Genomic DNA, 16,682 nt, shown 5'->3' on the forward strand with positions numbered 1-16,682 from the left:
GTCATTTAGCAGACGCTCTTATCCAGAGCGACTTACAAATGGTGCATTCACCTTATGATACCCAGTGAAAACCACTTTACATAGTGCATCTAACTCTTTTAAGGGGGGGGGGGGGTTAGAAGGATTACTTTATCCTATCCTAGGTATTCCTTAAAGAGGTGGGGTTTCAGGTGTCTCCGGAAGGTGGTGATTGACTCCGCTGACCTGGCGCGTGTGAGGGAGTTTTTGTTCCACCATTGGGGTTGCCAGAGCAGCGAACAGTTTTGACTGGGCTGAGCGGGACTGTACTTCCTCAGAGGTAGGGGAGGCGAGCAGGCCAGAGGTGGATGAACGCAGTGCCCTTGTTGGGTGTAGGCTGATCAGAGCCTGAAGGTACGGAGGTGCGTTCCCTCACAGCTCCGTAGGCAAGCACCATGGTCTTGTAGCGGATGCGAGCTTCAACTGGAGCCAGTGGAGAGAGCGGAGGAGCGGGGTGACGTGAGAGAACTTGGAAAGTTGAACACCAGACGGGCTGCGTGCGTTCTGGATGAGTTGTAGGGGTTAATGGCACAGGCAGGGAGCCCAGCCAACAGCGAGTTGCAGTTAATCCAGACGGGAGATGACAAGTGCTGGATTAGGACCTGCGCCGCTTCCTGCCGTGAGCAGGGTCGTAACTCTGCGAATGTTGTAGAGCATGAACCTACAGGACGGGTCACACCTTGATGTTTAGTTGAGAACGACAGGGTGTTGTCCAGGATCACGCCAAGGGTTCTTAGCACTCTGGGAGGAGGACACAATGGATTGTCAACGTGATGGCGAGATCATTGGAACGGGAGTCCTTCCCGGGAGGAAGAGCAGCTCCGTCTTGCGAGGTTCGCTTGAGGTGGTGATCCGTCATCATCACTGATATGTCTGCCAGACATGCAGAGATGCGATTCACCACCTGGTTATCAGAGGGGGGAAAGGAGAAGATTAATTGTGTGTCGTCTGCATAGCAATGATAGGAGAGACCATGTGAGGATATGCAGAGCCAAGTGACTTGGTGTATAGCGAGATAGGAGAGGGCCTAGAACAGAGCCCTGGGGACACCAGTGGTGAGAGCACGTGTGGGCGGAGACAGATTCTCGCCAACGTCCACCACCTGGTAGGAGAGACCTGTCAGGTAGGGACGCAATCCAAGCGTGGGCCGCGCGGATGCCCAGCTCGGAGAGGGTGGAGAGGAGGATCTGATGGTTCACGTATCAAAGGCAGCCGATAGGTCCTAGAAGGATGAGAGCAGAGGAGAGAGAGTTAGCTTTAGCAGTGGGCGGAGCCCTCCGTGGACACAGAGAAGAGCAGTCTCAGTTGAATGACTAGTCTTGAAACCTGACTGATTTGGATCAAGAAGGTCATTCTGAGAGAGATAGCAGGAGAGCTGGCCAAGGACGGCACGTTCAAGAGTTTTGGAGAGAAAAGAAAGAAGGGATACTGGTCTGTAGTTGTTGACATCGGAGGGATCGAGTGTAGGTTTTTTCAGAAGGGTGCAACTCTCGCTCTCTTGAAGACGGAAGGGACGTACCCGCGGTCAAGGATGAGTTGATGAGCGAGGTGAGGTAAGGGAGAAGGTCTCCGGAAATGGTCTGGAGAAGAGAGGAGGGGATAGGGTCAAGCGGCAGGTTGTTGGGCGGCCGGCCGTCACAAGACGCGAGATTTTCATCTGGAGAGAGAGGGGAGAAAGAGGTCAAAGCACAGGGTAGGCAGTGTGAGCAGACCAGCGGTGTCGTTTGACTTAGCAAACGAGGTCGGATGTCGTCGACTTTTTTTCAAAATGGTTGACGAGTCATCAGCAGAGAGGGAGGAGGGGGGAGGAGGGGGAGGAGGATTCGGAGGGAGGAGAAGGTGGCAAAGAGCTTCCTAGGGTTAGAGGCAGATGCTTGGAATTTAGAGTGGTAGAAATTGGCTTTGCAGCAGAGACAGAAGAGGAGAATGTAGAGAGGAGGGAGTGAAGGATGCCAGGTCCGCAGGGAGGCGAGTTTCCTCCATTTCCGCTCGGCTGCCCGGAGCTCTGTTCTGTGAGCTCGCAATGAGTCGTCGAGCACGGAGCAGGAGGGGGGACCGAGCCGGCCTGGAGGATAGGGGCATAGAGAGTCAAAGATGCAGAAAGGGAGGAGAGGAGGGTTGAGGAGGCAGAATCAGGAGATAGGTTGGAGAAGGTTTGAGCAGAGGGAAGAGATGATAGGATGGAGAGAGAGAGTAGCGGGGGAGAGAGAGCGAAGGTTGGGACGGCGCGATACATCCGAGTAGGGGCAGTGTGGGAAGTGTTGGATGAGAGCGAGAGGGAAAAGGATACAAGGTAGTGGTCGGAGACTTGGAGGGGATTGCAATGAGATTAGTGGAAGAACAGCATCTAGTAAAGATGAGGTCAAGCGTATTGCCTGCCTTGTGAGTAGGGGGGGAAGGTGAGAGGGTGAGGTCAAAAGAGGAGAGGAGTGGAAAGAAGGAGGCAGAGAGGAATGAGTCAAAGGTAGACGTGGGAGGTTAAAGTCACCCAGAACTGTGAGAGTGAGCCATCCTCAGGAAAGGAACTTATCAGGGCGTCAAGCTCATTGATGAACTCTCCAAGGGAACTGGAGGGCGATAAATGATCCTGTTCCTGAGGGGTATAGGTTTTGTCGTTCCCTCTTCACGACTATCTTGCTGAAATTGGACCATGTGAGTTTGCTGCTCCATTTATAGCCTGTCGATGAGAATGGGGGCTTGCGGTCAGGTCTCTGACCTCCTCCCTATAGGCTGTCTCGTCGTTGTCGGTGATCAGGCCTACCACTGTTGTGTCATCGGCAAACTTAATGGTGTTGGAGTCGTGCCTGGCRTTGCAGTCATGAGTGAACAGYGATTACAGGAGGGGACTGAGCATGCACCCCTGAGGGGCCCCGTGTTGAGGATCAGTGTGGCGGATGTGTTATTACCTACCCATACCACCTGGGGGCAGCCCGTCAGGAAGTCCAGGATCCAGTTGCAGAGGGAGGTGTTTAGTCCCAGGGTCCTTAACATAGTGATGAGCTTTGAGGGCACCATTGTGTTGAATGCTGACCTGTAGTCAATGAATACCATTCTCACAAAGGTGTTCCTTTTGTCCAGGTGTGAAATAGCTGTGTGGAATGCAATATAGGGATTGCATCATCTGTGGATCTGTTAGGGTGGTATGCAAATTGGAGTGGGTCTAGGGTTTCTGGGATAATGGCATAATGGTGGTGTGAGGCATGACCAGCATTTTAAAGCACTTCATAGCTACAGACGTGAGTGCTACAGGTCGGTAGTCATTTAGGCAGGTTACCTTAGTGTTCATGGGCACCGGGACTATGGTGGTCTGCTTGAAACATGTTGGTATTACAGACTCAGACAGGGAGAGGTTGAAAATGTCAGTGAAGACACTTGCCAGTTGGTCAGTGAATGCTCAGAGTACACGTCCTGGTAATCCGTTTGGCCCTGCAGTTTTGTGAATGTTGACCTGTGTAAAGGTCTTACTCACATCGGCTGCGGAGAGCGTGATCACGCAGTCATCAGGAACAGCTGATGCTCTCATGCATGTTTCAGTGTTACTTGCCTCGAAGCGAGCATAGAAGTTATTTAGCTCGTCTGGTATGCTCTTGTCACTGTGCAGCTCTCGGCTGTGCTTCCCTTTGTAGTCGAATAGATTGCAAGCCCTGCCACATCTGACGAGCGTCAGAGCCGGTYTAGTTCGATTTTATTCCTGTATTGACGCTTTGCTTGTTTGATGGTTCGTCGGAGGGCATAGCGGGATTTCTTATAAGCTTCCGGGTTCTAGTCTGACCACTTTTTTATATAGATTGAGTCACTGGTGCTTCCTGCTTTAATTTTTGCTTGTAAGTAGGAATCAGGAGGATYGAGTTATAGTCAGATTTGCCAAATGGAGGGCGAGGGAGAGTTTTTTTGTATGCGTCTCTGTGTGTGGAGTATAGGTGGTCTAAAAATGTTTTTCCTCTCTGGTTGCACATTTAACATGCTGATAGAAATTAGGTAAAACTGATTGAAGTTTCCCTCCATTAAAGTCCCCGGCCACTAGGAGCGCCGCCTCTGGATGAGCGTMTTCCTGTTTGCTTATGGCGGAATACAGCCCCTTATGTGCGGTTTTAGTGCCAGCATTGGTCTGTGGTGGGATGTAAACAGAGTTTCTGTAAAAATACAGAAACTCTCTAGGTCGATATTGTGGTCTACAGCTTATCATGAGATACTCTACCTCAGATGAGCAAAACCTTGAGACTTCTTTAGATATTGTGCACCAGCTGTGTTGCCCCCCCCCCCCCCATATATGCATTGTCCCCCCACCCCGTGTCTTACCAGAGCCTGCTGTTCTATCCTGCTGACAGTGTATAACCCGCCAGCTGTATGTTGATGTCGTCGTTTAGCCACGACTCGGTGAAACATACGATATTACAGTTTTTAATGTCCCATTTGTAGGATATACGTGCTTTCAGTTCGTCCCACTTATTTTCCAGCGATTGAACGTTAGCTAGCAGGACGGAAGGCAAGGGCAGATTAGCCACTTGTCGCTTGATCCTCACAAGGCATCCTCGTAACTTTCGTGGAAAGAGATGTTTCCTTTTCCAGCGAATCACGGGGTTCTGGGCCTGGTCGGGTGTCTGTAGTATATCCCTCGCGTCCGACTCAATGAAGAACAACTCCTCGTCCAATTTGAGGTGAGTAATCTCAGTTCTGATGTCCAGAAACTGTTTTCGGTCATAAGACGGTAGCAGCAACATTATGTACAAAACAAGTCATGACCAATGTGAAAAACGAACAAAATAGCCTGTTTTGTTAAGAGCCAATATGACGGCAGCCATTCCCTCCAGCGCCATCTTTTCTCCAGGCGTTGCTGCATAATTTAGTCATAATCCTATTCTGGATCTTTATCTTCTTGGGTAACCAGTAGCAGACCTGCCAACATGCACGCATTTTGCYTATCAACTACGCAATTCTCTGTCCATTTACGCAGGTACGAGATCCAAGTTAAAAGTACGCACAAATTAATAGGGCCTGATCTATAATTATGTATGCCCTGCAAAGAAATACAATAAGCACCTTTTTACGTAGGCTAAATATAAGCTTTGTGTAGCCTGTTTGCGGTCTGTGTCGATGCGATCATTTGTTTATGTGTTTTCAAAATGATTTTGCTTTGAGTGTTGATTATGAACCGTGTCTAAAAAGCCATCAGACTCACAAACAGCGAACGTGCGGGGGAAGAAACCCCCAATTCGGCTCGTGCTACATCTCCAATTTGCCACGTGCTTCTGGTACTACTGGCATGATACAGGGTTGGCAGGTGTGCAATAGGTAATTTTTTTAAGCGCTTAGGTAGGCAATTGGTTCTCGACCAACCCACTAGTACATCTGCAGCAGCAGGGGTTATTCGTGTGTGATGCATAGGCATGCACATCAGGGTTTCCGTCAGGAAAATTTGGAGCTGGACAACGTGACCGGCAKGATTTTATTTTACCTGACATCCATATGCATTGGGTGTGTAATGCATTAGTGTGTCCACCCACTGTTCTCCAAATCGCATGTGGATTATTGTAATTCATTTGAACAGAATAGAAATTAGCCTGTTAAATTGTAACAAAATAAGGTATAACGATGTTCTTATACCAACAAGACTGCTTTTTATTGAAAAGCAAAGCATTGCCCGTTGCATTTCCATCCCTGCTGCAAATCATAATTTAATATAATTTATATTTATATCAGGCTCCCGAGTGGAGCAGGAGTCTTAAGGCACTGCATCTCAGTGCTAGAGGGGTCATTACAGACACCCTGGTTCAAATCCAGGCTGTATCACAACCGGCCGTGATTGGGAGTCCCATAGGGCGCCGCACAATTGGCCCAGCATTGAACGGGTTTTCCGGTGTAGGCAGTCATTGTAAATAAGAATTTGTTCTTAACTGACTTGCCTAGTTAAAAAAAGGTTACATTTAGAAAATGTTTTATAGAAAATAAAAAAACATTTGGTGTAGAAGAACAAGTCACCTGCACAGTAATAAAACACATCTTCAAAATATATTTGTTTAATATAATTTGCGAATGATATTTCCTATAGGCTATTTGTATGAACATTTTAATAAATAACAAAAAACAGCTGTTTTCAAATACAATCTAGACCTCTCAAATACAATCCAGGCCTAATAAATAACAAAAAYTGGCTGTCTATGAACACCAGGGCCAGCCGGTCATGGCTAGAAGCCATCCAGCTTTTGTCAAATTAACTTCAGATTTGACTTTTCGTTGCAGGTTAGGAGAATTTAACCTGGAAAATTAGGTTACGGTTAGGAAAAGGTTTAGGGTTAGGATTAACTACACTCAACAAAAATATAAACACTATGTAAAGAGATCCCAGAAATGTTCCATAAGCACAAAAAGTATATTTCCGCTCAAATTTTGTGCACAAATTTGTTTAAATCCCTGTTAGTGAGCATTTCTCCTTTGCCAATATAATCCATCCATGTGACAGATGTCATATATCAAGAAGTTGATTAAACAGCATGCTCATTAAACAGTTGCACCTTGTGCTGGGGACAATAAAAGGCCACTCTAAAATGTGCAGTTTTGTCACACAACACAATGCCACAGATGTATCAAGTTTGAGGGAGTGTGCAATTGGCATGCTGACTGCAGGAATGACCACCAGAACTGTTCGCAGAGAATTGAATGTTCATTTCTCTACCATAAGCCACTTCAACGTTGTTTTAGATTATTTTGAAGTGCATCCATCCGGCCTCACAACTGCAGACCATGTGTATGGTGTTGTGTGGGCGAGCGGTTTGCTGAGTTCTGAACAGAGTGCCCCATGGTAGCGGTGGGGTTATGGTATGGGCAGGTATAASCTACGGACAACAAACACAATTGCATTTTATCATGGTAATTTGAATGCACAGAGATACCGTGATGAGATCCTGATGCCCGTTGTTGTGCCATTCATCAGCTGCCATCATGTTTCAGCATGATAATGCACTGCCCCATGTCCCAAGGTTCTGTACACAATTCCTGGAAGCTGAAAATGTCCCAGTTCTTCCATGGCCTGCATAATAACCAGACATGTCATCCATTGAGCATGTTTGAGATGATCTGGATTGACGTGTACAACGGCGTGTTCCAGTTCCTGCCAATATCCAGCAACTTCGCACAGCCGTTGAAGAGGAAAGGGACAACATTCCACAGGCCACAATCTACAGCCTGATCAACTCTATGCAAAGGAGATGTGTAGCGCTGCATGAGGCAAATGGTGGTCACCAGATGCTGACAGATTTTCTGYTGTCTGTGACAAACAGATGCATATCATTATTCCCAGCCATGTGAAATCCATAGATTAGGGCCTAATTKATTTGTAAATTTACTGATTTCTTTATTTGAACTGTAACTCAGTAAAATCTTTGTAATTCTTGCATTCTTGCATTTTTGTTAAGTATAACATGCAAAACAATTGAACTTTTGACATTAATTTGACAAAAGTTGGACCCGTTCTAGCCATGACCAGGCTGGCCCTCCCCATTCCCGCTGCGATTCAGCACCACAGCAGTGGAAAGAGGACACTAGGACACTAGGTTGCCACAAAATGAACGAATTATAAAACTGATGTTGTACAATCCAATTTTATTTTACTCATTTATCTAGGCAAGTCAGTTAAGAACAAATTCTTATTTTAGAATGACGGCCTACCCCTGCCAAACCCTCCCCTAACCTAGACGACACTGGGCCAATTGTGTGGCGCCCTATGGGACTCCCGACCACGGCCAGTTGTGATACAGCCCGGGATCGAACCAGGGTCTGTGGTGACACCTCTAYCACTGAGATGCAGTGCATTAGACCACTGCACCTCTCGATATGTAAATAAACTATATTTGTTAAGGCTGGTTCATTGAGAAAAATCTTATTTTACAATGCTCCTGTGAAATGAGTCCCATGCCATGCATTTATGATAGCACTTGTTTCCAAAGCTTGAATTATATCTCTCTTTTTACAGTTCTACTGGATGATGTTAATAAATGTTTTATTGTAATTTAAGCTATCGTGGGATCGTGACTCATGTCATGTGTGATATACGTGGGTTTAGTGATAACAACTCTGTTTCCTGCTATAGGCGGCAGTTGGCTTCCTAGTGATTGCAACATTGTAATTCTTCAATGTGAGTACTTGGCAACAATGTTTCTTTTCCAAGTGCTACTGAATAAGCTCAACTGAAATGCACCAATTGCGCATGATACATATAATTTCTCGAGTCTATCAATCTATTCCAAATCTTTGTACTATTCATGACACAGAGGCGGCGTATGTTGATCTTGCCCTGGGCGGCAGCTGAACTGCTAGGACAGTGCCTGACTACACAATCATTTGCCTCTAATTTACCTGCGTTTGCGGCAGACGTTGGCCTGCTCAGTGAGCCGTTGCTGTTGGGGAATCAAAGCTGTCCTTCTCCTTGCAGCAGCTTGTGATGCATATCAGCCTCGTTACTTTGTCCTCAAGAAGGCGTGATCTTGAAGCCGTCTTTACTCTGTTTTGAAGAGGGAATCCCCTCTCGGCAGGCACACTGAAAACGGGGATAATCAATACAATCTTTGCCAATTTTGCCCAGTCTGGGTACACTTAGCTGAAGTCCCTTATGGGAACCTCACGTCTTTTGCGGAAGTAAAAATAGAAACACACACACCCGACACTGATTTCCAAGCAGCTTGTGGATTTATTAGCCTATGAAGTATATTTGCCTTTGAAGTTGGAGCACATCGACTAGTATTTCCATCAATGGGAAAAAYAAWAWAWAWATATTTTACAATGTTTTCTTTTTTTCTTCCAGACAATTTGTCCGGCAACAATTTMATTTATCGACTTTTCATTTATTTTATCGGCCAAAAGCCGACATTTACTGGCTAATGGAAATCCTGCCGGGACGATACCAGTATCGTGACACTCGTTAGTGTTGTTTTCCTTGCCAAGATACTAAGCGGATTAAACTTCTTTAGGAAAAAAGCCCGAATGTTGATATTCAGTCCTTTTCCAAGCTATTAGCACACAATATTTTACATACAGCAGGTTTTTAAAGGACCAGCGAGTTTGGTGTCCTTCGTGTTTTRATTTTTGCCACCGAAAAAATATTGAGATACTGCTATTGTCACAGACCTAGTTCAGATGCTAAGATTGCGTGATGTATTTTCACCCTTGCAGAGTAATTGGTGGTTACAAGCAGATTGCATTAAGTGTGGAACCATGCCGATATCGTGGAACATTTTCAAAGGCCCCACTCTCTCTTCTCTTGCTAAATTAATTGGTTGTTGGAACAGTGCGTTCACATCAAGACTCTTGCACTCATGGAAAGCTAGCCATATTCTTACAAAAAGTGTAAAACAAATGTGTCCTCAGATATCTTGTAGACTGGTTGGGGCATGGAGGAAGTGGGATAGTAAATGTCCAAGGAGCGATTACATTGCCCATCCTCCGATTTAGTTATTTTCCCCTATTAATGACATTTGGGATGGAAAAGGTGGCACCTCTCTTCACTGTTACAGTGAAAGTGARGTATTTTATTCCCCTGACATTTCTATCACAATGGTTCCAACAGTGAAGAGAGGTACCAGACATGCTTTTCATGCAGTGTTATAACTTTGTTGTTTTCAGTTTAAATCTGTCTGGTACTTTTTGACCTTGCTTGCCTAGACTTATTTGTTCTGTGACACACATTGTCTGCTGTCTTTCGCAAATCCAACCCATATGCCTGCTGGGGGAGTAGAGATCACAAGCCAGCATCCTCAAAAAAACTCAACTGAATGGCCAGGAAGCTCCCATCTTCTCCTCCCAGACCTGTCCCAGATTAGGAAACATACGGGTGGGGGCACAAAAATTGCTCTCCTCTCATCCCGACTTAGTCAGAGCTTTGCACCATTACTGGCAGAATATCCCGCCTGAGAGTGGCTGAAGGGGAAAGCTAATTTGTAGTGTGACGCAAACTGCCAGATCATGTTTGGAGAGAGGGTGAGGGAGCAAGAGGAAACTGGCAGAGGGGAATCCTCTGTCCTCAACGAAAATTTGATTATACCAGTCTGGGAGTTGAGTAATGGGTGGTTGAAATTGTATGGCCATGCCGGACGTGTGATGTCGATTTGATCGATAACAGGATATGGCACAACGGAGTGCCTTTTTAAAAACGCGGGTCAGCTATAATATTCACGAAGCCTAGAACAGTTTAAGAAAGAATGTCATAGTTCCATCACCTGACCAAGCCATCCGTCCTATGGATGTTTGCTATTGGACTGTTCTCTTAAAATGCAAATCACAGTATGTTGGCAGCGATGGCAGGAAGCTGGGCCAATTTTATTGCTGAGAGGCTTTGAGGTTTAATTTCGCAGTAAATAAATGTATTAGTTTAGCGTTTGAATGTGAAAGCGTATTGACAATAAAAAGTATCCCTTTTAATTTCGACAATCATCCACTTATCCCACATTCTGTGTATGAGACAAATAAATAAATGTTACWCAACACACAACATTTTGATTATTGTTGTTTTAGATTGTTTGTCAGAAAGGCCAGCCATTCATTTTAATTAGGCTACTTAATAGTAAGGAAAAAATGTAATAACAGTAATATGGTTACTCCACTTACATAAATGTATTTAGCTGTTGATGTTGTTGTTAAAACATTTTCATGCTTGGAGTCATGGGAATTGTACTGCTTTTTGGTAGTATTTTTTGTGTTTTTTAAATGTAGTCTACATGTTTTAATTTATACGGAGCCACAGGCGATAACTGAAATCTGGAACCGTGTAGACAAATGTTATCTGGAGGCTAGTGAACTTTCTCAACATTTGAATCGACAACTGTGCTCAACTCTCTCAATTACTCATACATTGCACATTGTGTACCCTATACAAGTTAAGTGTATTTGTTTGTGAAAGCACAAATGGACTTACACAAGTCGCTGCTTCACGCCTACTCTGTCCATTTAGCTTTGCTTGACGGATTGAGCTCATAAAGCTGAGAGGGAAAACACCGGGTCTGCCCCCAAGGGCCCGGCCCTACATTGCTACTACTTCACTGCTTTACTTAATTGACATGGCCCACCTTAAATCTTCCCTACAAGCAGCTTTGATCACCCCTTGTATGGGCCATACACTATGCAGTGTCCACCCCTCCCTCACCAGCCATCACCATGGTCCTCACTGGACTCAAGTAGACCCACTGGTATTGGTTCCATAACAGACATCCTTGGACTAGGTTATTGGAAGGAGAACGGCTCCCTCAACCAAGGTGTGCGCAGGGAATGACCAGCTAGAGGAACTGGAGCATGGTCTGTTTGCAGCTAACTGACGATATCCCTCTGCCTGCTGTATGTGACCCATTTGTTCACTTTGACACAGCTTTGCCATAAGGGTACGCTTTCTTTGTATAAGAAACACTAACACTTTTATACTCATATTTGGGACCCTTAGCCTTTAGAAAAGCCTTTTGTTGTTGAATGGATAATACAATATCAATACAATGACATTGCACTTGTTGATAGTTACCCCTCTAAAAATGCATTCCATTTTATTTAGCCTATTTCCATCAATACATCAAGTTGTCAGTATAGTCATTACCAGTATTACTTCCTTTCTTACAGTATCTCAACACTTGGAGGAGAGTTAGGTGTTAATATAGCCACTGCTCTGAGCCTGCTTTGAGAAATGACTTAATCATGTTTTGGATTGTTTATTCCTCTAGGGAGACAGGAAGGGATTATGCCGGGTGTTGGAATGTAACATTAAGATCAATGCCAAAATAAGTATTCAAAAGTTTTTTTTTTCGTTTTTTTTCTTCCTTTAGGTAAATATTTTGAARAGACTGAAATTAGCATTTGTTTTCTTTGCAATGTTGTCTGATAGTTTATTGGCAGTGGGAACTATTATTTTTTTCTTTGCAGGTGCAGCTCTCTGAGACATACTAGATATGTAAATGATCAATTTACTATGTCATTGCAATGTGGACTAGCTTAGGGGTAYAAAATATGACTGAATGATAATGTGAACTTTTCTTCTCCTTGTGTTCTCCCTCCAAGCTTCTGAGACATTCGCCTATTWACAATGTGGGCTCTTTGTATAGCTGATGTGCACCAGACATGTACACAGTAGGAGATGTGTGAAACTGAATGGTCATATATCGGTGCCTCTCCTCCTGCCACTGCAGCCTCTGTCAACGTGCTGGTGCAGAACTGCAAGATCTACAATGACGCCAGCTGTGATATCTCTGCAGACGGGCAGCTCCTGGCCGTGTTCATACCCAGCAGCCAGCGGGGCTTCCCAGATGAGGGCATCCTGGCTATCTACTCTCTGGCGCCTCACAACCTGGGAGAGATGCTCTACTCCAAGAGATTCGGTGAGTCATTGTCTCTCTAAATCATGTGTCAAACTCATTCTACGGAGGGCCGAGTGTCGCTCCTCCCTTGTACTTGATTGAAATTGAAAGGGAAAAAACAAAAACCAGCAGACATTAGGCCCTTCATGGAATGAGTTTGACACCCCTGCTCTGAAGTAACAAGGTGGTCCGTGAGCCAGGCCCCCGAATTTGGGTCGTCAGGCTCACGTGGGCTGTCTCATAGTGATGTTTTGAAGGTCTGTGTCCCTAGAGTTGGAAAATGGGTGTTAGCAGTGCAGCAATGGTAACTTTCTGTGTGTTATTACTCTTTCTTTAATCCCTCCATCCCGGGGGGGGGGGGAGCAGGGGTTGGTGTGTCTGACACAGAGAGGAAGAAAGTAGCCCAACCGACTCGCACAAATTAGACAAACTTGTTGCTGTGATAGACAACCTATCATCTCATCTGGAGGTGTCTGTCTTGACTTCATCAAATCTATTTAAAGAAGCTAGCTTGCTAGCAAGGATAATTGATGCTAGTATGGTGTGATCCTCGTCCTTGTCTACAACAACTCCATATTAAACAGCCTACCTGTTGGCTGATCATTGTAGCCTACTCCTCCTCATTTAGCCAACTTCATTCTGTAATTGTAATTTCATTTAGCATTGATTAGAACTTCACTTCACTTTCTACACATGGAGCCGCTGACTGCTGCTTTGATTGACAACAGTATGTTACACTCTTAAAGTGTGTAGCCTAGGCTACCGGATTTGTTTTGTTGATGGGGCGCACATAAAAAAACTAACTTTGTTTTATWAAAATGTTTAATGTCAAGGTCTATCCTTGTATGTTGCAATGTTACATTTATAATTGCATTTTAGACAAAGCCTTTCATTAAAATAGGTGTATGTTTTTTTCTCTCAAATGAATACTCTCGCAAGTAATCAAATACTAACGGCCGTTCYGATTTTCGAGTATTCAAATAACCGCGCTCATCCCTAGTAATAGGGTCGCTATGTTTTTGGATTGTAACTTTGGTGATAGAGGCACCAAATTGCACACACAGCAAGAAAAAACGGTGTTTTAAAAAGATTTGTAGGTACRGGGCCATCACAGAATTCCTGCATTAACTCCATAGAAGCCTTTTTACAATATGGCCGCCAAACAACTCAATGGGATCTTCTTGGATAATTTCACATGACCATACCTATATGAAATATAATTGTAGTAAGCTCAAAANATACCTATATGAAATATAATTGTAGTAAGCTCAAAAATATCTTCAAATGTTCATAGTGATGTAGAATACACAACCTCGTGAGCCAGATATATAAACATTTTAAATTATTCACATAATTCTGGCAAAAATTTGCCCAAAAACCTTTCTGAATTGCTGATTTGGGAAGATATTATGATCAATAATGGCAGTATTAAATCTTCAAACATGTAAAATGGATATGTACAGTACATGTGAATAGTTATGGATGTGAGCCGATTACAATTATATACTATGTTATCCTATTAACTGTTTTCATAAAACAGAGGACCAGAAACTTGATGCATACATTTAAAATTCCGTAGGAATGCCAATACGTTTTCACCTGATGATGAGAGCAGCAAACCATTACACYCAGTTACTCTAAATGAAGATGTATTRTTACCTATGGGACCATAGCAGATTGGTCTGTAACTAGAATAGTAAAAGTAATATAATTGGCCTCAACAGGCCCAACATTGGATTTTACATCATTGTAATGGAATGTTTGGGGCAGGTTTATAGTTGTCATAGTAAAAGCAGCTACTAGGATAACATTGTATATCATTTTAATCAGCTCACATCCCATGACTATTCACATTTTATATTTTTTTTATTCAACCTTTTATTTAACTAGGCAAGTCAGTTAAGAACACATTCTTATTTACAATGATGGCCCGGACAACGCTGAGCCAATTGTGCGCCGCCCTATGGGACTCCCAATCACGGCCGGTTGTGATACAGCCTGGAATCGAACCAGGGTCTGTAGTGCCGCCTCTAGCACTGAGATGCAGTGCCTTAGACCGCTGCGCCACTCGGGAGCCGAMTAAAATGTACATATCCATTTTACGTGTTTGAAGATGAAATATAAAGTCCATGTATTGTGTAAGTATTATATTAATTAAGGCGTATTAAGCATGAAGATTGATAAAGGCAAATTAAAGCTTTAATCTAGGCAACACTTTTTTGGTGGTAAGTAGATATGGGAATGTGGGAGGCCTACTTATTTAGCTTAGCCATAAATKCCGAACAAATTATTTAGAGCAGGTCTAGGCCCAAAGTAGTTGTGAACACCGTAATTTACAGTTCAGCTACTCTCACGAGCAGTACAAACACTTACCGGTCATTTAAGACTAGGCAATAGCTTAATCAAGTACACAAATATAGCTTTTAGATTTTTACCAGGTGCAGGCTGCATTCAACAGAGGGAGACTCTCCATTTTGGATATACTCCAGATTCCTAACTGGATAATAGCATCGGTTTCCAAATGGTTGCCTTTTAATGAGAGTTTGTTTTACTGTATGTTTCTCAAGTGGGAACAAACATTCAACTGTCGTCAAAAACCATTAATTAAGAAARACTTAACTGGTTTGTTAGGAAATTCAACTGACTTGCATTAGCCTGCTTGTACAGTAGCATGCATCAATCTAAGGCACCAGGGAAGGCAGGAAAGTTTAATTTAATGGTTCTTGTTGTCTGTTATTTATAGCTGCTGAGTCAGAGACATTCAGAATACAATCCCAATTATGTATAAAGCAATTTACACTATGGAGTGTTTCAGTCAGACTTTAAATACTGTTTTTAGGCCCTCATGTAAAACCGTGCCAAAAGGTGTTCAATAGTTGCTTTAAGTTTATATGCCAAACACATCCATGCTCAACATACGTAGCCTAACCATCTCTTCTTTGTCTAGGTCCTAATGCCATCTCTGTCAGCCTGTCCCCGATGGGCCACTACGTGATGGTGGGCTTGGCCTCCCGCAGGATCCTGCTCCATCACACTACAGACCACATGGTAGCGCAAGTGTTACGCCTGCAGCAGCCCCATGGTGGAGAGACTTCCATGAGGGTGAGTTTGGCCAACGTTAATCCTTTGGAATTTCATGGAACAACAACATTATTATGCCATTTATTTGTGCTTTCATCAATGCGTCTTGATTCAGGTTTATTTGAATTGAACTTGAAAATGCCAGCAAGAACCTAGACCCACATCATCTGTGAGCATCCGCAGGGTGACAGTAACAAAATGAAACCGCCCACATCTGGAGGTAAAGGAGAATGTAAATGATGGGCTGCTTCTGGCTGGCAAAGAAGTACGACTCTTTATAAATAGCTACTTTAACGCCGTCATTTTTGGGGATGAACAATAGATTTTCACCCCATTTATCTAACCAACTGAGGAGGAACGTGAGACACAGACATTACAATTCAGTACAGCACAGTAGCTCAATAATACCCTCGCAGCTCCAGCCCTCTCACAATGGCCAGCCAGATTAGCAACCCCAAACAAACAAACCAGCGCTGGCAGAGCCTGCATGGACTSTACTTTAACTGGATTCTGAAGGTACCAAATATCTTTATTGATCTGCTTTTGAATGTTTTTGCTCCAACAAGATGGGAATKGAAAATGGGCTTACAATCAATGAGAGTATTTTTCACATGCCTCCAGGTGCCAGACTCTAGCCTTTTATATTCCAGCAGTACAAAGTGGTCTAGTGTAATGGAGAAACTTATTTGGCTAGACCCCAAGTAGAATCATGGTTATSCACATTTAATTTAAGTCTTAAAMCTACCCCGTGATRTCTCATGGCCCTTTGGCAGACCACAGTACAGTGTGTTCCCTTTCCTCTTTCAGAGGAACTTGTCTGCTGGTGGTCTTGATGATCTATGATCAACAGCACTGTGAAACATTTCATTCTCCCTTTTTTAATTTGTGTTTTTTATAAACCGTTTTAGAGAATGTACCACACCGTGTACACAGTCTCACAATGTGCCACACTTAAATAGTAATGAAGAGTCTTTGAAAGTGTTCTGTGTTTGGTGGCTCAGTATGTGACTCTGTTTTGGCTGTACATGTATCAGAATGTAGCAGGGGATGTGGTAGGTGGTGTGTGAAGGATGAGGGGTAAAGTGTTTATGATGCAGYGCTTGAAGCCAGGGTTCCATCTGTGACATCCCAGTGACCCAGAACACAGCCCAGTGTCCCATGGRCACCCCAGATCCAGCCCTCAGAGGGCCTGATGAAAGCAGGAAGCAGGACCCACTGCCTGGGCAGCCTCTAATGACTTGGCTGAGTAAACAACATCAG

The 16,682-nt window shown here is 44.0% G+C and overlaps 1 protein-coding gene across 3 annotated transcripts in view; it reads left to right on the top strand.

Moving 5' to 3' along the window:
- Positions 1 to 16,682, top strand: part of LOC111974722 (activating molecule in BECN1-regulated autophagy protein 1A) — a 294,670-nt gene that overhangs the window by 46,084 nt on the left and 231,904 nt on the right. For all 3 annotated transcript variants that reach the window (XR_011481056.1, XM_024002685.2, XM_024002686.2), the window contains exons 13-14: positions 12,174 to 12,362; positions 15,289 to 15,443. Coding sequence is in view for 2 of the 3 variants with exons in the window: in XM_024002685.2 (XP_023858453.1) it covers positions 12,174 to 12,362; positions 15,289 to 15,443 (344 nt within the window). In the remaining variant the exon portion in view is untranslated. The remainder of the gene's footprint in view (positions 1 to 12,173; positions 12,363 to 15,288; positions 15,444 to 16,682) is intronic.

Source organism: Salvelinus sp. IW2-2015, linkage group LG15, assembly GCF_002910315.2.
Source record: "Salvelinus sp. IW2-2015 linkage group LG15, ASM291031v2, whole genome shotgun sequence".
Classification (NCBI taxonomy): Eukaryota; Metazoa; Chordata; class Actinopteri; order Salmoniformes; family Salmonidae; genus Salvelinus; species Salvelinus sp. IW2-2015.